Here is a 26,156-nt window from a genome sequence, read left to right as displayed (position 1 = left end):
TTAAACTTAGAAAGGGGGGGGGTGGGGGGGAATGCAGCGCCTCATAAAAATGGCTTGATTTCTTTTGCTGTGTGATGAACTAGGAGCGCCATTTGTGGCCTTTGGAGAATTGGGCGGTTTAGGTCATCCCATGATCTGGGATCATTTATCTCTTTCGCCGTTTCTCATGATATGGAATCATTGATCTCTTTTGCCGTGTGGTGAACTAGGAGCGCCATTTGTGGCCCCTTTGGAGAATTGGACGGTTCATATCACCCCATGATCTGGGATGGCTTATCTCTTCTGCCGTTTCTCACGATCTGGAATCGTTGATCTCTTTTGCCGTGTGGTGAACTAGGAGTGCCATTTGCGGTCCCTTTGGAGAATTGGACGGTTCAGATCACCCCAAGATCTGGGATCGTTTATCTCTTCTGCCGTTTTATCCCCTCATACTAGATAGTGACGTGGGAAGTAAACCTTTGACACCAATATATATAGCTGACGTGGGCTTTTCAAATCAACTACCATTTGGTTTGGTGTCGAGTCAAAAACTACTCGACAGACTCCCAGGAACAAACAAGCTGTATGTAAAATTTGGTTCGTCAGCCCGATTACTTTGAAATTCAAACACACAGCGGGGGGGCAGCTTATAGAATAGATCTGTGGAAGTATGTCAAAGCTGGTTCTTTCTGCAGAAATCTTGAGCCTCTTTCTGCTAACGCTCTTCCTTGTCCTGTACCCTGTGTCTTCTACTGCCCAAGAAAGGATCTCAGGTATCCTTTTATGCAAATCCTTACCTGCTCATTTTAGCATTTGTGCTTGCATTTAGTTTTGGTTCTTGGCGTTGCTGAGCGTGGAGTCCCTTGTGCGTGTTCTTAGGTTACGAGAGTAGTACTTTTTCTCACATTGTCCCATCCACCTTGTTGCAAAGACAAAAGTTCTGTATACAAGATGTTTTCAGAAGGTTTGACAAATTTCAAGCCCTATGGATAACCAAAAACTAAGCGAAAATCAAGGAAGAGGGAACTCTGCTTTACACAAGTCTAATGGTTTTATTTTCTGCATCCTTCTGGTCTTGATTGTTCTTCAAAGGCGGACTATTTTCCAGTGCGTGAAATTGTAATGTGTATCTAACACTCTGCATTAACTGTGCATGCTGAAATCATGTATTTTATGCTACATGATAGGATGGGTTCTGCATACTCTTATTGCTATGGTGCAGTGTTTTTACTACTATTAGCATTGCTAAGTATGTGGGCTCTGAGTGTTTGGATGCCTCCATCAGGATGTTACCACTTCCTTAACAAAAAAAGTGTCTGTTCAGGGAAGGATTCTGCCTCATAGAAACTGATCCTTTCTAAGAGGACCTTCTCTTAAAAAAAGATGTGCTTTGTGAGACGGTCTCCTTTTTGGAAGGAAAAAGGTTGCTTATCAAAAGGAAAATCCCATTTGTCTGGCAAAAGATTGCTTTTCAAGTGCCTCTCCTTGTTAGAGGACTGCTTTTTAAGGGCCTCTCCTTGAACTGCTTTTGAGGCATTTGCTTTTGGCACCTTCTGTTTGGTATGCGGTTGGTATTTCCCAACTTGACAAAGCACCAGGTTTAGTAGTTTTTGGGTGTTTTTTTGGAGGTCTCCTACCTTTGAAGGTGCTAGCAGTTTACATATCAGTTGTGCGTAGTTATTTCAAATGAGGGTTATTATCCTTTTTGTTAACCTTTGGTAGCTAATGAGAGTTTAATGGTTTGTTTCTCAGAATGACTAGAGAATCATATGGAGAGATAGGCATCTCAATGTAAATATGCAAATTCATGTGGAGAGATGGAGATCTGGTATGGAGCTTGTCTACTGACTTGACTCTAGGGAGATTACCGCCACGACTACTCTTCAAGATGAAGCACCTCGTCCATAGAGAAGATTTGGGGCTGATCTATGTAACAGACTTGGACACTCCAAGTCAAGAATCTACCGCGACAACACCAAATAACCACTTCAAAACAGTTCACAGTTCACAATTTATTCGACACTGGCGCGGGGGAGTTCCGTGCCTAGAGATATTGGCCCCAAAGACTGGCGCCCCTTTCGGTATTTCTTTTTGTTATTAATCTGAGTTTAAAGTACAACAGTGCGTGTAGGCGCTCACACTCATACTCTACGTCCAGATGCTCTGAGTTGTGAGGCCTTGCCCACAAATTTAAAGGTTACAAGGGATGCCAAAAGCAGAGCCCAAAAGCTGGTAAACTCAAAAGCTTTGTGAAAAATAAAGCTAAAAGAGGTTTTCTCTCTCATGCCATACTTGGCCACAAATAAAGCCAGCCTTAAAAAATTAAAGCTCTTCTCTCTTTCTAGCTTGCGTAGAAAATAAAGCAAAAAGACTCTCTTTCTCTCTCTGCAATCGCGGAGCCAAAAAGCCGTACGTTGCCCTTGCTTTTCCACTGCCGCAAAAAGCGGGCGTCCGTACAGGCCTGCCATGTCAGCAAGCAGCCAGTAATTTCTGCAGCAGCCAGCCGAGAATGTTTGCATGTGTGTACATATTGCCACGTCACCCCATTTTGTGACATACCCCCCTCTTGAAAGCATTGTAATCACCCTCGATTACGCTTGCAAAACAGACAGAGGCCATAAACCGTCTTAGCAGACACTGATTGTTAGTACCTACACACTAGGAACACACATCTAACACATGTACCAATCGACAGTCACATCACACGACATCACAAGACATCACATAACATTTCGGTATTGATTCGGATCTTAGACCATGATTTACCGGCAATCTAGCTAGCAATCGCATCTAGATCCACTCAAGACCTCATCGATTGCCGATTGACTAATCCCTATTGTAACCATGTCTATTCGAGATCATTTAGACCAAAATGCTGTAGTCATTTCGTCTACCTGTCGAGTATATCATCGATCCTAGGAATCGGAAATCTGTTCTTGATGGTGATTTCGTTGAGAGTGCTATGATCGATGCACATTCTCCAAGATCCGTCTTTCTTCAAAACCAACAACACTTGAGAGCAATATGGTGTACTAGGTTGGACAAGACCCTTTTCCAAGAGGTCTTTCACTGGGCTCATAATCTTTTCATTCTGTACTCGGCTTACACGGTAAGGTGGCCGATTCGGTGGCGTGCTTCCAGGTATCAGATCAATGGTTTGATCTTCAGGCCCTCTGAAAAGAAATCGGCATGAGTGTGGAGAAAAATCTTGGCGTTCTTTTGATCAGGTCAAAACATATTCAAACTTTATCCAGCGTTCAGTTCTCTCCCAAAAGACTGAGTAAGAAACTGAAGTTCATCAAGTACAATCTCTAAGCCCTTCATTTATCAAAGTCGCTTTCTCGGCCCGGTAGTCAACCACGGCGTAGTTCTTGTGGTACCAAGGGATCCTGAGTAGAACGTCACTCGCGTGCCCTGAACACCCCTGTCATTGCAAACGAAGTTTGCCAATGCTCGGTGTAATGGCAACATCCCATCCGGGTGCCAGTCGAACTACCTCTGCCTGTGGCGTCAGTCTGTCGGGCGAATTCCAAATCGAGCCGCCAATTCCAAGTGAAAAGAAGTTGGCCTTGGCTCCTTCAAAAGAGCTTCCTGATCCTTCACTTTGCCCCAAAAGCGGCAAAGTTTGTACTTTCATTCATTAGATTCGGTGCAGGTTCCATGCCATGTGGTACCAGTTCTGCTTTTCTATCTGCCTTTTCTGCCACATTCCTCAGCTGCTCTCGAACTCTCAGACCTGTCGGTCGTCTTTATCATTCTGTTCTTTTTTTAGGACACTTCGCGGAGATATGTCCATGTTCCCCGCATCCAAAGCACTTCCCCTCTCTGATGAAGCGAGCTCTCTCCTCAGGAGTAAGCTTGGGTCGTGCATCCTTTTTCTCTGCGTTGCTCTTTTTCTTTCTACTTTCATTCCCAGAAGTCTGTTCGGCTCGTTATGTCATGGCCTCATCTATGGGGTAGGTCAGACTGCCAGAGTGAATAGCAAAGCCCCGCTTCGCATGACTCATCAACTCCTGAATAGAAGCTGACTTCTGTTCCAAGCAGTGATCTCGGATCTCTGTAGGTAGACCCAAGGTAAACCGCTTAATCTGTTCTCTGAACGAGATCTTCTTGAATGAAGAGGCGGGTAGAAAAGAGCTCCAGAATCTTTCACAATAAGCATTAATTGTATCTTTCTTGGTCATCCGAAGATGGTTCCAAGCAGCTCGTATATCTCGTTCATATTCTTGCATCAACCAAGAAGAAATAAAAAGCTTTTTTAAATTTCAGCCATTTAACTGGTGTAGTCTTGTTTAAAAGAAGCGTGGACCACCAAGTACGAGCATTCCCCTTAAAGTAAGAGGTAGCTCTCCGAATCTTGGAGGCTCTGAATAGCGTCCTCCCGCGAAAGCGATGTCAAACTGCTGATAAAAGACAAAGCCTTCGAAGCATCTTAGTATCCTGAAAAGTATCAAACTTGATCGAGTGGCCACCTTCCTTAAACTCTCGGACTTTCTTGCTTTCATCTTCGAGAAAGTCATACTGGTTGGCTTTGTAAAAATTCTTCTTGTTCGCATAAAAGTTTCCATGATCAGAATCTGAGCTGTCTGTAGCAAGTCCTCAGTAGAACTGTCAGTCTCTGGGCGAGATGTAGCCTTCTTCTTGCCCTTTCCGAAGCTTTGTTTCTTGCTTCTCTTTTTACCTTTTCTGTCTTCTTCGCTCGAATCTGAAGAGCTAGAAGAACTGTCAGAAGAAGAAGAAGCTGAGCAATCCGTGCATCAACCACGTTCTCTAGTTCCTTCTCCGTATATTTCTTGGAGGCAGAAGGTTTCTTGAGAGCGGGTTTCGGGAGTGGTGTTGTGGTTCTCTGCCACTCCATCTGTACCTCTTCCAAAGAGGTCTGGTTCATATATTTTGCCATCTTCGGGTCCTCGGCAAAATTGAGCATCATCTTTGTTGCATTGCCAATCAATTGACGACACTCCATCTCTTTTTGCTCTGCCTGAGTAGGCCGAGGCGGGCCATACTCTCTGCCTGAATCTTCGTTGTGATCCCAGCCCGCATCTCTAGATGCAGAGGGAGTCGACTGATCATTGCCTAAAGCCATAGTTGCCGCGGAAAAAAAATTCGGGGATCGGATTTCCCGTAGAAGAGAAATCGGCCGTGCTCTGATACCACTGTAACAGACTTGGACACTCCAAGTCAAGAATCAACCGCGATAGCACCAAATAACCACTTCAAAACAAGTCACATATCACAATAGATGTACACTGGCCCGGCGGAGTTCCGTGCGTAGAGATATTGGCCCCAAAGACTGGCGCCCCTTTCGGTATTTCTTTTTATATTAATCAGATCAAAGTACAAGAGAGCGGTTAGGGTTTCACTCTCAGACTCTGCGTCCAGATGCTCTGAGAAGTGAGGCCCTCACCACTAATTTAAAGGTTACGAGGGATGCCCAAAAGCAGAGCCCCAAAAGCTTTTAAAATAAAAAGCATCAGTTCTCTCTCTCTCTTAGAGAGTCTTTTCTCTTTTTTTTTATATAAAAAAAGCAAAATTTGCGTCGCTCATCATAATTTTTTTTTTACAGCCTCCATGATTTCCGGAAATTAGGGTTTGTGGTAGAAATTAGGGTTTGCAGGTTTTTTTAGGGTTTTTGGCAGAAATTAGGGTTACTGCTGTTCGCCACGTCATCACTTTGTGACAGTCTCATCCTTGGAGAAAACAATGATATCGTCAAAGAAAGCGCCAACAAATAGCGTGTACTCTTAAAAGATCCTGTCCATCATCCGGTTAAATGTCACAGGAGCATTGGTTAGGCCAAAAGGCATCACCAAAAACTCAAATAACCCAAAAGTCGTCCGAAAGGCTGTCTTGTAGATGTCTCCCGACGTGATTCAAATCTGATGATATCCACTCTTCAAATCAATCCTGCTAAAACACGAGGATCCCCGTAATCTGTCGAGTATATCATCGATCCTAGGAATCGGAAATCTGTTCTTGATGGTGATTTTGTTGAAAGCTCTATAATCGATGCACATTCTCCAAGATCCGTCTTTCTTTAAAACCAACAACACTGGAGAGCAATACGGTGAAGTTCTAGGTTGGACAAGACCCTTTTCCAAGAGGTCTCACTTGGTTCATAATCTCTTCATTCTAGGCTCGGCTCACATGGTAAGGTGTCACAAGGCGAGCACCACGTGCCAATAGAAAGGATAGACTGAACAGACTTTTAGCACTTCAATAACAACTGAATTGAAAGAGAGACGACACGCGACACGGAGTGGCGGAATTCCACCTCAGAGAGTATTGGCCCCAAACCTTGGCGCCCCTTTCGGTATTTCTTTATATTGCATTAACACAGTACAAGCCGGTACTCCAAACTCTGCACCTTCTCCAGGAAGCATGCCCTAGCCTTATATTTAAAGGCCCTTGGCCTGAAAAGCAGTTACAGTAAAAAGCCTTTAAAGCTCAAAAGCTTCTGGTCCATAAGCAAAGCCAAAAAGTTGCCAGCGTAAATCACGGAAATCCGTACAACCTGCCACATCATCAGCCAACGCAAAACGCGGAAATCTCCCTTGCCCTTAGGGTTAGGGTTAGGGTTTTTGTAGTTTTAAGGTTTTTGGCACAGAATTAGGGTTTGTAGGTTTTAGGGTTAGGGTTTCCAGAATTAGGGTCTCAACGGTTAGGGTTTTTGGCAGAAATTAGGGTTAGGGTTTTTGCTCTCGGGCAGCCAGGTCATCACTTTGTGATAGTTTAGGCCCCTTGGCCACATCTGTAAGTTGGCTCCATTCTTTAGGCTTTGACACGTCAGTAGTTTGTTACATCTCCCCTTCTTGAAAGAGAGTAATCGTCCGCGATTACAACATATCTGCAAAACAACTCAAGTTAGCTCAAAAATTTCCGAGGGTCATTCCGAGGGACAATCGGTTTGCTTTTTTTATTAAGGAGTTAGTTTCTCCTTTCTGCTCTTTTGATCAAGGAGTTAGTGAAACCGGCCTGTTCAATCCAAAAAGGGCGGTAGACTTTCACTTTAAACCTTGATTTAGCTTTCACCCATTATTAGTCGTCTATTTTACCTGTACTTTCAAGACACAACAAAGGGGAGAGGGATATAGGCTGCTAGATTGCACCTGTATGAGTAGACGGACACCAGATTGGCCCCTAACTTAGGCGCCCCTTTCGGTATTTCTTTATTGTTAAAAAGAGGGAATAAACGTTGAGGTTCCCTACAAGCTGCCCCGCACCAACTCGGCTGAATTTCCACTGTTCCAGCCCGATTTCGGCAGCATAACTGTACTAGAACCCTTCACGGTCAGTATTCCCACGCATTGGCCGACCTTCCTGACGCATACGGGCGCTTTGCAAAACCTGGCAAGAATCTGCAGCACGCTGAATTCTCTGTTTTCAGCCCTGAAAATGCACCAGATCACCTGTACAGCGGTCCCCTTGCGTCCCCGAACCTCCTGGGGGTATTAGGGTCCGTTTAGGGCCAAAGCCCTAAACCTGCAAAAATACACAGCAGGCTGTAATTTACTGTTTCGGACTCCGTTTCGCGTGCCGGTCGCATCCCTAGCAAGTCCTCGAGCTCCCGCACCTGTAGGGCTACTTGCCCTTTGAATCGGACGAGATTTCTGGCGTGAAACCTCTCCGAATTCACCTGTACCTGCGGGGGGATTAGCCACTAGCTAATCCAGTACCTGTGCAAGAGGCTCTTGCCTCGGCAATCGCGCATGAACCCACACAACTGTACATTGGTCAAATGAAAAGCCCACTAGAGGGGCATAACATACTGCCAAAGGGGAGAGAGAGGGCAGTGCGTAGCGTGCAGGGCATCACTCCTGGCACCGCACTGTGCATAAGAGGGAAAGCAAGCACTCCATAGCTCTTAACCTGTGACAAAATCTGAAAATGAGGCTCTCTCTCCTTCAAATTCAGCGCCACTTCTTGTTGCATGAGGCAAGTGTACCAGAAGGTGCCACTTGGCACATTTATAAGCATTTTCCCGTTTCGGGGTTGCCGTCTAAAAATATCCCAACCGGTTGCCCAGTTGACTTCACGGCAGAGTAAGAAAATGTTCCCCTTGTCATTCCGGAGGTAATGACGTCAACACCTTTTCAGGTCCCAAAATAGCAGTTCCCTAAATTTTAGGAGATGCTGCCATTGTATCTTTCTAGGTCATCCGACCCTCTTTGTACACTGTGGCCACACCCAGAATTGAAATGTAGCCTCTGTAGCAAAGGATTCCACTTTGGCTAGTCAATGACCCCACTTGGCTAACCATAGTCCTTGTCCAACCTTAGTGCTCTCTTGCCCTCAAGCCTGGACTCCCTCTGGACAGTTCCACACTAGCTATGCAATGCAGGGCAGTTAGATTTCCCGAGGGGTGTTTCCAAAAAGTGAAAGTAAATAGATAATAAGAAAGAAATCAACAAAAAGGATAGATAGTAGTCACACGCTGGTGACAGTTAGCTTCTCCTTTGTGCTCTTTTGATCAAGGAGTTAGCTTCTCCTTTCGTCCAGATCGAAACTCTTGATATTCTGGCGTAGTAAAATTAGCCACCACACCTAGACCGTACTGATCTTCCACGGGTGTCGTGATGCACTAAAATTACATACCCAGGCAATCTCGTCCAATTAGGAATATTTAGCAATTGGCACATCACAATGCAACACAAATGCTTACATATGCATGTTACAAGACACAACAAACAACGCCGCTGAGCACTCCCCCGAGACAAACGGTCTGCGGTATGAAGCTACTCAATGACTACCTCGTCACTCTTCCCGCAAATAACCTAAAAAGGTCCGGGCCATGAGCTCAGAGGACTCTACAACCAAACGCTCCCCAGACCGTAGTCTGCGTCGCTTGGAGGTTCAAGCATACAACAAACGCTCCCTAGGCATCGACTTGCGTCGTTCGGAGGTTTTCTAGGATACAACAGAACGCTCCCCAGGCATCGGCCTGCGTCGTTCCGAGGTTTTCAAACATACAACGAAACGCTCCCGAGGCATCGGCCTGCGTCGTCTCGAGGTTCAAACAATACCAAAACAGTATTTCTCACTTCTCCACTCGGGAGTAAAATCACCAATCATTGAAACCAGTATCAAGCCAGAGTCAAACAATTCAAATCGGCACCAAAACAGGTTCAAAACAGATACCATCCATTTCAAACAAATTCCAAAAAGGATCACCAAACAAGATAAAACAGAACTCGAACTTAAAAAGCAATCTCGACATCAGTCGAGCTCGAAAAGTCGACTGACTTTCCATCTTGAAACTTGCACCAAAAATTAGGGTTAGGTTCCTTCCATGAGGTCGTAGCCGAGCGCAGCATGGTCCATCAGCTCTTGGACAGACAGTGTTTCTTTGGCGGCGATGGTAGTCCCAAGAGATAGCAATCACACCGAACCTCCAAGGTCATCTGCTCGTGAAGAGACATCTACTGAGAGATGTCGAGGAATTTCAAGTTATGATCTACTAGGGTTTCCATGGCAAGCATTTCAGGGTACCCCACTTTGCCAGAAGTTGCACTCCGAAGGAAGATGTCAGTAACCATATAACTTCGGGCAAAAATTTTCTTGAAAGCTTGCCAAGTCCTTGGAAGTGTGCGACTTGGTAGCTCTAGACATCAACATCTGCATGGCACTATCTCTGAAAAAACAGCAGCTCGAAACAAATCTTGGATCCTTCTCTTGCAAGTGATCTTAATGGCTTATGCCTTATAAGACATGAGCGGTGGAGACGGGAGCGCGCCCGATGCACGATGAAGTAAGGGTGGCAGTGGCTAATAAGTCCCGGTTGGAGGGTGAAGATACCTCAAATAAAAATTCCAATAGCTCTGTTTGCTCTTTTGTAGAACCGGTATGCTTTCAGAAAAGCACATGCCTAATGCTCTGATACCATTGTCACAAGACGGGCACCACATGCCAATAGAAAAGAACAGACTTTTAGCACTTCAATAACAATTGAACTGAAAGAGAGAGACGACACGCGACACGGAGTGGCGGAATTCCACCCTAGAGAGTATTGGCCTCAAACCATGGCACCCCTTTCGGTATATTGCATCAACACAATACAAGCCGGTACTCCAAACTCTACACCTTCTCCAAGAAGCATGCCGGAGAATGAGCCCTAGCCTCATATTTAAAGGCCCTTGGCCTAAAAAGCAGTTACAGTAAAAAGCCTTTAAAACTCAAAAGCTTTTGGTCCAAAAGCAAAGCCAAAAAGTTGCCAGTGTAAATCACGGAAATCCGTACAGCCTGCCACGTACTCCCTGCTGCCCTTAGGGTTAGGGTTAGGGTTTTTGCAGTTTTAGGGTTTTGGCAGCAGAATTAGGGTTTGCAGGTTTTAGGGTTAGGTTTTCCAGAATTAGGGTTTGCAGGTTTGAGGGTTAGGTTACCAGAATTAGGGTTTGCAGGTTTTAGGGTTAGGGTTTCCAAAATTAGGGTTTCAGCAGTTAGGGTTTCTGGCAAAAATTAGGGTTAGGGTTTTTGCTCTCGGGCAGCCACGTCATCACTTTGTGACAATTTAGGCCTCTTGGCCACATCTGTAAGTTGGCTCCATTCTTTAGGCTTTGACACGTCAGCAGTTTGTTACATAAGGTCATTGTGTTAACACCTACCCATTGGTGGTACGTGGTTTTTCTATCTTTAGTGGTGTGTATGCTATCTTTTGCTTTGTTTAGTGATAGGTTTTATCATGAATGATTTCAAAGTTATCTCTCATCTCTAGAGCTATGAGCGAAACTCACCATGATCTTTTTATTGGCGTGCGTGTGGGGTGGGGGGCAATATATTGACAGATTTTAAACACGTTATTGGGCACTGACAATACTAGTGGGGATGCCTTAGTGTATAAGTAATGTTAAGCACGATGAAGCTGAAGGTATCATGGTTATGTTGCCTTGTGCATGACTATCATGAGTCTAAAACTTGCACCTTTCCTGGAGTCTTATCCTTATATATGTTTTACACTTTATTATGTTCTTTGTCTGTCTCTTGTCCTTGTGTGGGTGTGCTTCCATAATAGAGTCCTTGCACTAAGAGAAGATGCTTGTTGCAACCTGCAGGTAGTGCAGGAGATGTTCTAGAAGATGATCCGGTTGGAAGGCTGAAGGTTTTTGTTTATGAGCTGCCAGCAAGATACAACAAGAAAGTTTTAGAAAAAGATCGGCGATGCTTAACGCACATGTTTGCGACTGAAATTTTCGTTCATCAGTTTTTGTTGACAAGTCCAGTCCGTACGCTCAATCCGGATGAAGCAGACTGGTTCTATACCCCTGTATATACCACATGTGACCTCACACCTAATGGCTTGCCACTACCATTCAAATCTCCTCGAATGATGCGCAGTGCTATCCACTATATCTCAACAAGATGGCCTTATTGGAACCTTACAGAAGGAGCAGACCATTTTTTTGTTGTACCTCACGATTTTGGTGCTTGTTTCCACTACCAGGTATTACATGACATTCTCCTAAGTTATTGATTGCAGTATTGAAAGACTAATAAAAGAGGTGGATGTGTGTTCCTATGTATGAATGTAGGAGGAGAATGCTATTGCCAGAGGAATCCTACCGTTGTTACGACGGGCTACGCTTGTGCAGACATTTGGGCAAAGATATCATGTTTGCTTAAAAGAAGGTTCCATAATTGTTCCTCCTTATGCACCACCGCAGAAGATGGAGACGCATTTGATTCCTCCCAGCATACCTCGATCAATTTTTGTGTATTTTAGAGGACTTTTTTATGACAAAGGAAATGATCCTGAAGGTGGTTATTATGCACGGTAGGTCATGCTTGTTACCTTTCCTTCATCCAACCTATTTGTGATTTTTTCACACCTATGTTGCTATAATTTGTTCACTTTCTCTAGTTGAGATGCTGGATTTGAACCAAGTACAATGTTGCATGGCTTATGTTGTTTGTATTCGTGTTTAGATATGGTAATTTTATATGAACATTTTGTGCAACATTTTATCTGCAGGGGTGCACGGGCAGCTGTCTGGGAAAACTTTAAGGACAATCCCTATTTTGACATATCTACAGACCATCCAACCACTTATTATGAAGACATGCAAAGGGCTATATTCTGTCTTTGCCCTTTGGGCTGGGCTCCATGGAGCCCACGTTTAGTGGAAGGGGTCATTTTTGGGTGCATACCGGTGATCATAGCAGATGACATTGTGCTTCCGTTTGCTGATGCCATACCTTGGGAGGATATTGGTGTTTTTGTGGAAGAAAAGGATGTGCCAAATCTGGACACAATTCTCACTTCCATACCGCCTGAGACAATCTTGCGAAAGCAACGGCTTTTGGCAAGCCCTGCAATGAAGCAAGCGATGCTATTTCCACAGCCGGCCCAACCGGGGGATGCGTTTCATCAAATTCTGAATGGGTTGGCGCGGAAACTACCCCATGACAAAAGCATATACCTGGAACCAGGGCAGACTTTTCTGAATTGGACTGAGGGGCCTCCAGGGGATTTAAAGCCGTGGTAATATTTGTACCGCTCAACATCGGCCACTGATGTCGAACTTCTGGAAGCACATCCTTGATGGTATTATTCTGACCTACTGCAGCCCACAAAAATAGATTTCATTTTCTTTAGTATTTGTTTTTGAAAGGGTTCATTTCATCAGCCGACCGATTTTTATTGGTTCCGCATATCGGTAGGTCTACAAAAAGCATAATCAAGGGAAGCAAGAGCAGAGCAACCTGTGTTGAGCAGGTAATTCTTAGAGATACTTCTGGACCTGCTAAAAAATAGCTCGGTAACCCAAGGTCCTTTGAGCTTCAAGAAGCCCCCTTCCCTTATGCAGTTTGTTTGTGTTGTGGCCTCCTCCCTGATGCTGTGCTTTTCTCAGCATGAGCTTTGTGTACACTCAATTTATGTGGTCCTTTTTGGCTCTGGATTTGGGTTCTTGCAAATTTGGGATGATGTATGGGCTCGTGCAAATTTGATAGCTGCACCGATGTTATACTATATGAGCTATGGTGGAATAACTTATGATATTCACCTCAAGAATAGGCGTCTATATAGTTTGCTCTGCTTTGAATGCGATGTTTCCTGTAAAATTTCACGTGCATATTCATGCTTGAGAGCTTGACGTGTTCTGTTTACTTCGGCTTGTCACTTAAATCCATGCATGCTTGGTCATCATACTTCAGATCTTTTCCTAGCTTGTTGGCAATATGGGTCTCTCTCTCTCTCTCACACACACACACACACACACACACACACACACACACACACACCGCAATGGTTTTTTCAGGCTGACCTACAAGGCAGAATTGTAATGCACAAGCTGTGATTGTTTCAGGGGATATCACCTATTTAGATTTTACAAGGTCAGAAAATATAATGCGCAAATTGTTCTTGAAACAGGGATACTATCTGCTGAAGATTTCTCACGTGTCAATTTTTTGGTAATGACTCTAATAATGTGACTACCTTTTGCACCTAACAAAAACGGCCGTTTGTAATGTGTGTGGGCTTTGGTCCCTTGAGGTAACCCCTGGGATGGTGCAGACCTTGCACTTTTGTTTATAGATGAATCTGGGCAATTCTTGAGCTAGTCCATGGTAACACGTCCAAAATAAGTTTCGATTACTCAAAATGCATTTATTAAAGCTTGACAGTGAGTTGTGACAAAGATGTTTTTTGGAGGAGTGTACATTATCCTATCTTCCTCTACTTGAGTGACTAGCTCAATCAACTATAGACCACCATGGAGTGAGCCTATTACAATGTTGTGGGAACTAATGACAAGTTTGCAAATGACAATGTGGGAAAGAAAGTGCTAAGCAACCGTAGTTACAAGGAAGATCATGAAATAGAGTTGAGGAGAGTTCGATATTCTTACTTGTTGCATAGAAAAAATTGCAAAAAATGAATGATATTGGGGTGAGGGTGTGTTTGATTTAGTTCCATCACTCTAGACCAAAAGAGTGTAAGTGAGTTTCGTTGAAAGGGTAGTCCCTTTGAGGACTTAAATTACCCTTTTTCCTACTAAGCACCTCTTGGTGGGTTGGCTATCACTCACTCGTTCAGAGGTTTCTTGCGAATTGAACCTAGCACTTCAAGAGCCATTCAATAAAGTTTGATTGGATATCATTTATTATAGCCACTCCAAAAAAATAGACTTCTTAATAGCAATGACACTAAGAGTAATGTATGTTGGCAAGAAGATGAATTTAGGTGTGGATCTAGGTTGTGATTTAAGCCATATGATAATTTTGAAATGGTCTTTGACATCATCATACTAGAATAAAAGAAACATTGTTCTTGAAGACACACTTGTAAACACTTAGTAGTATTGCCTAAATTAGTTTGAAATAAATTGTGGGTGTATTAAAATCAAAATAAAAATCATGGGTTAACTATTGCCAAATAATTATCATGACAAGCCGAGGTCAAGTCACGGGGTAACTCTTGCACAGTATGATTGAGCATACCATTGCCATTGCCATTGAGATCCATATGCTTCTTTATTGGCTTATAAATTGGCTTCATATGGGGGAAGTAGGTCTTCTAACTTCTAAGCCAACAGTATTGTTGTTGATCATGCATTTTTGACCTGCCCAAAGGGCAAAGGTTATAGAGATGTCTTCTCTTTTTGTTGACTAAAATAGAAAAAAAGGTTGAGTTATATTTTAAAGCATTTTTTGTTGATTGGTTGAAATAAAATAGTGGACACGCGTTTAAATGAAGAGTGTGTAAATTTAATGATGGACACGTCTTTAGTTTTGAAATATGAAGTGAATGCTCACTTACCAAGGCAAAGATTTTGGGTTGTTGCTTGCCTTTGAATTTGAAAGCATGAAACGTTGGAAGCCTGAAAAAGGGCAGATTATTTTAGACAAAAAACAAAAATTTCCATTGGTGCCAGGTGGGTTAAAACAAGTATAATATAATGGATTTAAATGAGAGAGATCTATGGTGTTGAGTGTTAGACTCCGGTTGATTCAGAGGTCTTCGGGGTGACGGTGGGACGTGACCACCCGATCTCGGCTAACCACGGCTTGGTGCCGCGGGGACACGCGATGGACCCGGTTAGGGACGACAGACGATGGGACATAGTCCTGACCTTGATTTTCTACTCACCTCACCGTCTAGGTGCTACAGACGCGTGCGGGAGTTTGAGAGTGCCCGGTAACGGGAGTGTTCCCCTCCACTACATCACGTGGAGGTAATCGGGGGAGTCCGCCATGCACATTCATGAACGTGCACCCGTGGCGCTCCTCGTTCTCAACCAACGGGCGGCTGGCAGGTTCAGCCCACCCCGACCCGAGGCGGTCCGAGACTTTTCGGCATTTTTCCAAGTTAGCCCAAAGTGGCATGAGAGAGTTCCAAGGGGACCTCTTAGATATGCGCTCAAGGCCCGAATAGCCTCGTTCGCTCAACATTGATCCTAAAGACGCCTCCGCACTCAACTGAACTTGAACTCCGCACGGTGCCACAAAGGTTCCCGCGCGCATCAAGCAAGACGTGATCTCGGGCCGTTTTCTGGACGAGCTCCTCAACGAGCTGCCAAAGGGACTCAAGTCAGTGGACCCGAGCCTCCCAGCACGCGAGCTTGGCCTCCAGTTGGATCGGCCCTCAAGATATGCAATTTCTCATCAGTCAGGCTCGTCAGGAGTTAACCAGCACCTTGTGAAGAGGTAAGCGGACCCGGAGTCAATCGTGACTATCATCCATTGAGCTTCAACATGGTATTGGTATGGCTTGGCAAAGCGGCCCAAGGTAAGGGACCGACTCATTCAGATACAGCCTCAGCTGTCAACAAGAACGGTGAGGTGACTTTAGCATTGGCACTTCAAGCCTGGTGGCACATGCTCAGAGTCACAGTGGTAGTGGCTCATGTTCAGAATGCAGCATATGCACATAGACCCCTGTGGCAGGGTCACGGGCAACGTGACAGGCTGTCCCTCATTCAAAACATGCAAACCCAGCATCATCGAGCTAAAGGGTACAAGGAATGAAGAACTACAGGGAGTGTGACCCTGACACGAATATCGACGGCAAGTGTAGATTGTCTACAAGGGTTTTGAACCCGAATAGCAAACAAGCTTGGACGGAATCTCCAGCTCAAGAACTCACAGGTGGAAAGAAAAGCAAAGCAGTTCAGCGGCCTAGGCCTGGGAACCTTGGTCGTCATAACAATGGAGCTAAGTGTAGCTCTCCAGCATCGAGAGGCAACCCCCCATGGGAAAGTGTAACAACAGCGCTGTGGATGGAGGGCATGTTAGGAATACTCCACCCTCATGGCTTCGGACCCCTGATGATTGTAAAGAGACCACTTCAGAGGAAGTAGGAACAGGTACAAGGATGCTACCACAAAATGTATCAACGACAAAGGACACAACGAAGCCGCGAGCTATAAAGCACCCGAGATGGGACGGGGTCGCTCATCCTTCTAAGGATCTCCTGGATTGTGTTGGGCGCAGTTCAGAGAGGTGGTGACTTGACATAAGACAACATTCACCAGCCAGCCGCCAGCCAGTGTTTATTCTAAGATGACCAAGGCCTGCTTCGACGCAGTCAGAGCAAAGTAGTACAGCCAAGGCTTCTTCACCGTGCGGGGACAACGAGATGTCACCCTAGCATGTAGTCCAATGGGACTCTCTCGAGGTAAGGCTAGACAACCCCCTCCATTCAGCAGCATCAACAATAGCGAGGTAGGTGCCAAGGAAGGCCCTCCTCAGCATCGGCAAAGACAAGCCGACAGGGAAAGGCCGCGCTAGATCAGCGTGAGGTCAAGAGTACCTCTTGAGGAGAATTCAATCGGTAGGTGAAGGCAAGATGTCCAGATCCTAGCCCTTATCTTCAACGGGTGAGCCAAGCAAGGCAACAATCCCCAAACTCAATCGAGATGCAACCAACAAACTGATCATCAAAAGCAGGACCGAGTGCCTGCGGACTATCAGGCTACAGCCAGAGCCTCAAAGCAGTGAAGTGAACTTCAAAAGCAGGACCGAGTGCCTGTCGAACATCAGGCTACACTAGAGTCTCAACATTTCAAAGAGACAGGATCTTCACAAGCGGGACTATGTGCCTGCAAACCATCAGGCTATGTAAGGGCCATTTAGCGTTAGCAAAGCCGGGGACCCGATTTCGACTCGGGTGGACCGTGCACCATGATATGCAGCAGCAAAGCTGGGGACCCAACTCGACTTGGGTGGACCGAGCAAAAGACACAGCAAAGTCGGATGACCCTTAAGTGGTGGACCGAGCCCCTTCATCAAAGCTGGGTACCTGCGAGCGGGTAGACTGAGCACCAAAGCCAAGCCGAAGACCCAACTCAATTTGGGTGGACCGTGCACATCTTCTCGAAGCCGGATGACCCAGAAGTGGTGGACTGAGCACCACAGCGAAGCTGGAGGCCTGTGAGTGGGCGGCGGGCCAAGCATCTTTTTCCTTAGCACACAGACTTGGGGATAGCCCCCCACAAAGACGGCTCAATGCAAGAGCCACATGAGGAAGGCTCCCTCACAAGAAGGCCGGAGGTTGAGTGATGCCTCCCGCAGTGACGGTCTACGAGATAGCACTGCTCATACACATAAGCCAACATCAGCCCAATCAAAGTGGGTACATCTTCAGCAGAAGACAAGGCAAACAGGCAAACCCACCTATATCCGGGCTCAGACAGGAGCCCCTCCAAGGTAAAGATAGCGAGTATGTCTATATCCGGCTAATAAGGAGCCCAAACAGGTACCACGAAGAGTACACCTAAACTCGGCTCACAGAGGAGCCTCTACAGGTACACATGCAGTCAAGCCCAACATTTGGCTCAAGATGGAGCCTCACGGGCACACAAGAAAAGGTATGTGGTGCGACTACATCGGGCTCAAGAGGATGAGCCCCACCATCAACCCTCTTTCTTCCAATGGAACTTTCAACCCTTCATCAAGATCGCAGCGGATCTAAGCAAGGGAAAACACGAAGACCCAAAATGAGTGATTCTCAGGTTTGTTTTCGTCGGCCAACGAAGGCAGGTTTGTTAAGAACAAGTCAAAGTTCTTCCAGATCAAAACAGATATATGTGAGCACTCAGGCTCAGCTCAAGCGACAAGCTTCAAGCAGATAGCAAGGAACAGATGCGGCTCAGCCAATCTTCTTCTCTACGAGTTATGTACTTCAAGTCTTGCCCTCAAGTTCGCAAGACTCAGATCAGAACATTCAGGTTCAACCGAGTCCTAAAGTATGTCAAAGCTTCAAGGTATCAATGGGATTGACCCGTCAGCAATCTCAGGAAAACCTTGGTTTGTATGCCAAGGAAGGAATCAGAAAAGCTTCATCTTTTTGGTCAAGAGGCGGACCGATGCTCAATAAGCGTAAAAGGTATCCTTCTGCAACGTACCTTACTTCAACGAGCAAGTAAGCTCATCAAGACAACCAGGTCTACTCGAGCACTCAGTAAGTGCTTCAAGAAGGAAAATCCAAAGGCCAAATCGTCAAGAGGCCTCAACACCTCGGCAATCAAGCCTAAGGATTCAATTCGGCAGAGTACCTTACTCTCCATGGAACGCGAAGCGAGCAAATCCTTTTCGGTGCACAAGATGCAACTCTGCACCATGGAATCAACTCAGCTAAACGCGAAGTGGACCTTCGTCGCCATCCAGGAAGGAATCAACACAAAGTCACTCAGATCTGCTTTCAAGAAGCAGTGGGAATCAACGCGACTTGGTTCTTACACTCAAGACGAGTGCTGCATCGTCATTGCAGCAACATGTAAAATATCCGGAACAGACAGGTTCCTCAGCATGGATCAACGCAGCAACGTGGTCTGTGCCACTCAATGTATATACACCTATCATTCAAGCCCCATCAAAAGTGCCAAGCGGACTTGGTACCCACAGCTTTTTCTGCATTCAACAAGCACGACTGTTTGAGATAGACACTGCCTTCTCGGTAAGACCGCTCATGCAGCCCATTTTGGATTTCGTAGACGCACGTAGCTCTACACCCTCCAAAGCATCAACCAGGGAGTTTCCTGCCCTAACAATGCTACTCTCGGGACGAGAGTTTTCTAAGAGGGGGGTGGTGTATGTTCGACTCCGCTTGATTCGGAGGTCTCTGGGGTGACGGTGGGACGTGACCACCCGATCTCGGCTAACCACGGCTCGGTGCCGCGGGGACGCGCGATAGACCCAATTGGGGACGACGGACGATGGGACATAGTCCTGACCTTGATTTTCTCCTCACCTCACCGTCTAGGTACTACGGACGCGTGCGGGGGTTTGAGAGTGCTCTATAATGGGAGTGTCTCCCTCCACTACATTACGTGGAGGTAATCGGGGGAGTCCGCCACGCACGGGGACTCCATGACCCAATTTCGGGGCCGTCGGCTTGTAGCCGGCGGGTCTCTTCGGCGAGCGTCGGCAAGGCGCTACACGCGGACGGGCTGTCCGTTTTGGACGTTCAAGTATTCCACATGGAGGTCTTGACTTTCTCTTCGAGCTCAGCCATGTACATTCACGAACACGCGCCCGAGGTGCTCCTCGTTCGCAGACGAAGGCTGCAGCAGATTCGTAGTCGGTTCTTTGCGGCGAGCGTCGGCTCGACGCTACACGCGGACGGCATGTCCGTTTTGGACGTTTAGGTACTCCACGCGGAGACCTCGGCTTCCTCTTCGAGATCAGCCATGCACAATCATGAACGCGCGCTTGTGGCACTCCTCGTTCTCAATCGACGGGCTGCTGGCAGGTTCAGCTACCCGACCCGAGGCGGTCCGAGACTTTTCGACATTTTTTCAAGTTAGCCCAAAGTGGCCTGAGAGAGTTCTAGGGGGACCTCTTAGATATGCGCTCAAGGCCCGAGTAGCTTCGTTCGCTCAACATTGATCCTACAGACGCTTCTGCACTCAACTAAACTTCAACTCCGCCCTGTGCCACAAAGGCTCCCACGTGCGTCAAGCAAGACGTGATCTCGGGCCGTTTTTTGGACGAGCCCCTCAACGAGCCGCCAATCAAGTCAGTGGACGCGAGCCTCCCAACACGCAAGCTCCAAGTTGCGGGCCCTTGGCCTCTAGGTGAAGGTGTTCATCTTGAGTGTCCCGAGCAGCCCGTACCATTGAGGAATGATCAGGTCACACATGTGTGATATGATGAAAACTTTTGGTTTGGAGTTTAATAAAGCAAAAGATCTCTCTCAGATCTCTCTGTCTCTCGACATATTTTGAGATTCTCCTTGTCTTGATGTTGGAACTTGGAGCTGAACTGCAGCTACCAGTCTCTGCCCTATTCAAGAGACAACATTTTTTTTTCTCAATTAGGGAGGGACAGCAGGCCGCAGCCGCCCATGGTACGCTCAGGGAGGGGGGCAATGAAGAGAGGTCGGGATGGCCGTTTCTGTGCTACCGCTGCACAGGGTCAAGATACACTTCTCCGAGTGAGGAGTCCAACTTAGAATACCTAAGAGGGGGAGCATGTGGAATTGTATGCTGCTGGTTGGATTTGTATGGCATGTGGGCGCATCAACAGTCTTTGACTTCCAGGAGAATGCAATGAGCTTTACCTTCAGACTCAGTTCAGAGACATTTTCACCAATGGGGATGTTACTTTTGACAGCTCTGGTGCAGAAGAACTCCATACAGATGCGCAGGGTTGATGCGTCCATACCAAGGAGGGGTATGCGCGAAAGCTTGCCAGATGTGAGGAGTATACTCTGCAGGGTTGCGGAGCGGGCGTCCAGCAGCAAACGCGAAGCAGAAATCTCTGCCTCTTTATTGAAAGGATGAAAAGTTGTTTCATGAAAGTTCGTCTCTCTCTCTCTCTCGGGATAGTTTCCTACGACGTTAAAACTCTCTTCTTCTTCTTCTCTCTCACACTCTCTCTCTCTCTAAAAGGGCCTAAAGAGTCAAAGCTTCCATTAATGGCGCTCTGAAATTTGTTGTCTGAAGTACGCTGCAACAAGACAGGCCACGATGAATAACAGGCGGCTTTGCATTGTGGTGAAAGCTTTGACTGGTGTTTTTAAACACCACCTTGATTGTGGTTCCTTGAATTAGAAATATCTAGGTGTTACAATTTTCGCTTACAATTTACCTGGATTTGTTTTCTTTATGTGTACGAGCGTCCCCAGTTGTCGATTGCGCAACGTAGGCATAGAGTCCGTTTTCTAAACAAACCTTACCATAGGTGGGGAGTAATGCTCTTTTTTGCTTCGTCGAAGGTCTTTCGAGAGAGAGCAAAGCTTTGCCTGAGATCGAGGCCCTCGATGGGCACGTGGGCTCATCGTATGTCCAGCTTCATTTCGCTAGCCACAATATCATGATCCTATTGCTATCGCTGAAGTTCTTCAATGCGGTAGTGGATAGGGTCAATATTGACAAAGTGATGGTGACGCCTTGCTTGGCTAGCATCCCGCAGAAGCACATCATGGGGTTGATGTGGCCGGGATGTGGCCCTGTGCTGGCCATGGCACCACCAAAACATGATGCTTCCTTTCTATTTTAGATTCTTTACTTATCTCACTCAAGAAGGAGAGGTGCAACTAATTTTGCTTCTAGGAGTAAGCTATTGAGTCTGTCATGTGGAAGCATTATATTTCATATAGTAGGTATCAAATGTTTGTCGGCTTGTATATAATACATCTAGTTTTTTCTAGCTTGAGTGAGAATGCTACCCCTTGTTTAGTGTTTATTGTCTAGAACAAGATTTCCACCTGCGAAGTTTAGCCACAAACGCTTCCCCAAGCCTAATGTTGTTGCTTGCCTCACTTAGCACCCACCAACAAGATCTTCGTAGAGGTAGCATGCTTTATGGTCTCATCCATGAGAAGATTTTTCTCAAAACCCCCTTCAATATTGACAACAACTCAGTCAACATGTCTCCCAAGTGTGGTGCCCTCACTAAAGCAAAAGAAGTCTTCAATGAGCTTTCACTTCTGGATGTTGTCATCTTGAATGCGCTCAGCATAGGGCATGCCTATCATGGCGAGTAAGCGCTCAAAAATTTTCAAATTCATGCATCATAATGGCCCTTCTTCCTCCCAATGTAGCCACCTGTGCATACATTCTCAAAGCCTTTAGCAACATGCAAGTCACTGGAAAGGGCCATGCATATACATGGCTGATGGACAAAAAATGGAATGCTTTCCATAGCAGTGGTGGATACGTATGCTAAATGTGGTGCCCTTGCAAGTGATCAACTCTTGCTCGCTGAGGTTTATTGTCAAGATCCTATGTTGTGGACTGCAGTTAACATGAGATATACTCAACATGGCTATTATGAGAAATCAGTTGAATACTCCAAGCAGGTACAAGTTGAGGGATCTTCCCCCATTGTTATTACCTTTGCTTATATGTTGCAAGCCTATGGTGCTCTACATCTTGTGTTGTGGATTGCACTTATCACTAGATATTCTTAGCATGGCTATTGTGAGAAATCGATTGAATGTTCCAAGCAGATGCAGGTCGAGGGATCTTCCCCTAGTGTTGTTACCTTTGCTTGCTTGTATGTTGCACGCATATGGTGCTCTAGGAGTAAGAAAACAGGGAATGGAAATACATTATGTGGCTTTGAAAGAAGGATTACTAAAAAGGGATGTTGTGCTTGACCCACACTTGCTTTAAAATTCGCATCATATTGACGTTATTACCAAGGTAGACAATAAGGTTGCAAGAAAAATTTACACTATCTATTTGCCTTACTGTGAACATCAAAATGGACCTTTTGTGTCTATCTTTTCAATTAGACAAATTAAGGCTAGCAAAATCGATGCTATCACTTAAGATTGCTTTTTGAATTTTGTGCTTTCTGTGTTGTGGCATCTTGGGAGCTTTTGCCTAGCAAAGCTAGGCTAGGCTCAGAGGAGATTGCCTCACCAACACGCGAACACATCCATTGACATTAATGTGAACTACTCAGGCTCTCAATCCCTACCCTCTTGCAAAACATACATATACTACTAAGTTGGACAATTGCAATCACTCTCTAGTTTCACCTCCCTCTAAATATCTCACCCCTCGCATCAACAAATTCCTTGTCGACCTCCCCCTAGACCATCTGATCTTCATCCCCATCTCCTATGCTTGCAATAGCTGCAATTAGTTTGTTACTATGTTATTCAATCTCGGGATACCTTCTTCAAGGTTGCAAATTCAACTTTTCAGTGCCTTACTTGGACCGGTGTCAAACTTCCAATCCAGAAAGAAGTGTAGATTCTCTGGCCATTGGGGCCTCCATCATGGTCCCCTGCAATATAGTTGTATCATGAGATAGTGTCAATATAGTTGGTTTGGAATTCTAGGTGAATCTTTTGTCTTGCAAGTTGCAAATGATTTGTTGCAAAACTCCATTATGCATGCATACATATTTATTTTGATTCCTCTTGTACAGAAGCCAGAAACCCTCATTAAGAGATAGGATGGAATGTAGCTTTGATTCTAGGGAAAATGAACTTGAGTTGGTAGGCCTTGTGATTTTATCACTTGTTTTAAAGGTCAAGCAAAGGATTGTTCAACAAATGTACAAATGCTTGATTTTGTGTAGTTAAAATGGTTGTGTGTGTCTAATTAGTCATTGTCATGAAAATTATCTTCTATCTTTTTTAAAGTGTTTTTTAATCTTAAATTAGCTACTTAAGTCTGGGGAAAATAAAAGAGAACAAGTGAAGTTGATTAAAGTGCTTATAGACCACGTCGGTCAAAAGTTTGGACCAAAGGAGAGAAATCTATAAAAGAGAAGGATAATTGCTGTTTAGTTATCTCAGTCAAAGCTACAAATCAAGGAAGGATGAATCTATCTTGAACAACCTCGATCAAAGGTACATGACAAAGGAGATTACCTAGAGCAATTATATGAGTTTAAAAATAAAACTAGCTGTGTTAATTTCAAGTAATTAAAATTACTCATTAGACTTCAAGCATGAAGTTTGTGAAGCCTTAGAGTAAAGTTTAAACTTACCAAAGTCAATCTAAATTTAACTGGTTTTGAGATTAGGTTCGTGGTATCTCCAAAGTACCGAGTTAAGATTTTGCACAAGAGATGAAGTTCTAAAGTACAAGGGTGAGTTTAATCTTTATCGTGCAAAAATCTTGCACCCGAGCCAGTAAAACTATAGGTAAGCCTATGGTTTTTAATTTATGATTGAAAAAATTAAAATCTTAAGGTTAGATCAGTCTCACCATAACTAGAAAGTTGACTCTAGTCCTTCTCGTCCAAGTTTGGTTAGGCCACATGTCCAAAGTAGCTCATACTTGCTTGGAAGTTGGACAAGTGTCTGTATGTGTGTATGCCCACTTGCCTAAGACAAATCAAAAGAGAAGGGGGCATGTTTTTTGCAAGATAGCAAGGGGTGGCAAGTGTCAAAGCATGCACTTAGTTGCATTTTTTGAATGTTTACTTTTCATTGGTTATCCAAGTAGTGAGCATTCTACTTTGAGTTTTAGCAAGTGTGCAAGAGGACAAAAAGAGAGGGGCTCGTGTCCAAGTAGTGATCATTCCACTTTGAGTTTTAGCAAGTGTATAAGAGGAAAAAAAGTGAGGGGCTCGTAGGGTTTTGGGGATGCTCTCTCATTCTATCACTCTCCCCTACGTGCCTAAGTGTGGCCAAGCAATTACTCTCTCTCTCTCTCCCTCTCCATGGGAGCTCAAGAGGTGGTCTCTATGCTGAAGCACTTGGCTATGAATGCAAATCCAAGCAAGTGAGCTATCATCTTTTTCTCTTTTTTGCTAGTAGGCATGAAGAAGTACTATTTCTTTGCTTGAAAAATACTTCTTTTCACCCTCATCTACCTCTTTGTAAGTGCTTAACTTCTTTGCTTACTATTTTCCTTGTGTGTGCAATGGGTTTATTCTTAAGTCTTTCTCCCCGCTGAGGTGCATGAATTGATGTTCTAGTGTATAAAATATGCAATGAAATCAGCCGACACAATCTTAAGTTATCCTCTGAAGAATTCTCTTAAAGGAACACTCCCCTTTCATAATCTAATGCCGTTGTGTTTGTAAGAAAAGGGGGAGATTACGAAGCAAGCTCAACAAAGCGAGCTTTGAAGCGAGCATTTTTTTTCCCCATCTCACTACGACTACCTCCCATTGCCACCACTTACCACCCATGGCCACCACCACCCTAACCCACCATTGGTGATTGGTGGTGCTAGCTTGCTGCCACCATGTGCCACCACCTATTGCCGCCCCTCCTTCCAATGGAGTAGACAAGACACTCCTCTCTCTCTCTCTCTCTCTCTCTCTCTCTCTCTCTCTCTCTCTCTCTATCTTTGCCTTTGTACTTCCACAATTTTTGTTGCCATATGAAACTCTGCAAGCTGCAATGCCTTTATTTTTGATGGCATTAAGGACATGCCGCGTGCCACTGGCCACTCAACTGGAGGAATTGGAGGGTGTATCATAATGTGTGGACATACATTCTGCACATGTTTGACATCATCGCTACAAAACCATATCCATGTGTCAATGTCGCATCCCTCCCACTTGCGTTTTTCTCAAAAACTTGGTGTCGCTATTTCCTCAGTGCATATGTTCACGTTCTTCTTGCACTTTCCTCTTTTGATAATTCCTTGGAAAGTGAATCTACACCCCGGTTTGCACCTACAGATGACTCACATGGTGTCATTTATGTCAACCTTGATGGCCCGAATCCTCATCCCGACATTCTCCTCGTGCACAACAAGGGGTACTTCTATTATCCGTGTTTCACCATCAAACGACAATTTCCTCTCCTTTTCTTGACAAACGATGTTTTAAGTGACATTCTCTCACTTGTGCAAACTATTCGCCTCCACGCATTGAACATTGGCGATTGCCTTGCATTGCTTCATCATTGTAACCTACCGTGTCTCCAAAAAACTAAGGCATCCTTGGAAGGCTAGTGCCTCCTATTGCATCCTTCACAACACGACTAGTCTATGAGGACTAGATGTGTGGATAGGTCGTGAAGCTGCTTTGTCTCTCATCTTCTTTATGCTTGGTTTCTTCCTATATACTTACCCTCCGTATTTGCCATTTTTTGGATTGTTCTAGGTGTGTGTTCCCAATGTCCAAAACTGTTGCATCATACGAAGATTTTTTTTGCTTGTGACCACTTGCTAGCATGATGTGTGACGTGACTATGAGAGATTCATTTGAGGGACGACCTCGATGCAGTGGTCATCTAGAGATTGCAAAGCAATGGAACAATATCCCATTGACGTCATATAAGGCCTAATTAGATGGACATCCTAAAACCTATCCAA

The 26,156-nt window shown here is 45.1% G+C and overlaps 1 protein-coding gene across 3 annotated transcripts; it reads left to right on the top strand.

Annotated features, from left to right (window-relative positions):
• The first annotated feature begins 506 nt into the window (after positions 1–506).
• Positions 507–12,985, top strand: LOC147446864 (putative beta-1,4-xylosyltransferase IRX10L). 3 transcript variants are annotated; one of them, XM_086522814.1, is made up of 6 exons: positions 604–752; positions 1,732–2,060; positions 11,028–11,416; positions 11,505–11,746; positions 11,945–12,517; positions 12,634–12,985. In XM_086522814.1, exons 2-5 carry the CDS (start codon positions 1,787–1,789, stop codon positions 12,456–12,458), a joined length of 1,419 nt encoding a protein of 472 aa, XP_086378940.1. In that variant the 5' UTR covers positions 604–752; positions 1,732–1,786; the 3' UTR covers positions 12,459–12,517; positions 12,634–12,985. The 3 variants fall into 3 exon arrangements, with proteins under 3 accessions (XP_086378942.1, XP_086378941.1, XP_086378940.1); XM_086522816.1 differs by lacking the exon at positions 1,732–2,060 and having other exon boundaries at positions 507–752; XM_086522815.1 differs by having other exon boundaries at positions 603–752; positions 11,945–12,985.
• Positions 12,986–26,156: the final 13,171 nt, after the last annotated feature.

Source organism: Adiantum capillus-veneris, chromosome 11, assembly GCF_014529385.1.
Source record: "Adiantum capillus-veneris isolate H3 chromosome 11, ASM1452938v2, whole genome shotgun sequence".
NCBI lineage: Eukaryota > Viridiplantae > Streptophyta > Polypodiopsida > Polypodiales > Pteridaceae > Adiantum > Adiantum capillus-veneris.
This window is presented reverse-complemented; position numbering and strand designations above follow the sequence as displayed.

Coding starts and splice junctions, on each gene's coding strand:
- LOC147446864 (XM_086522815.1), top strand. CDS start 1,787: ATGTGGAGAGATGGAGATCTGGTATGGAGCTTGTCTACTGACTTGACT. Junction 2,061..11,027: donor AAAGACTGGCGCCCCTTTCG/GTATTTCTTTTT, acceptor TGCAACCTGCAG/GTAGTGCAGGAGATGTTCTA. Junction 11,747..11,944: donor GAAGGTGGTTATTATGCACG/GTAGGTCATGCT, acceptor TTTTATCTGCAG/GGGTGCACGGGCAGCTGTCT.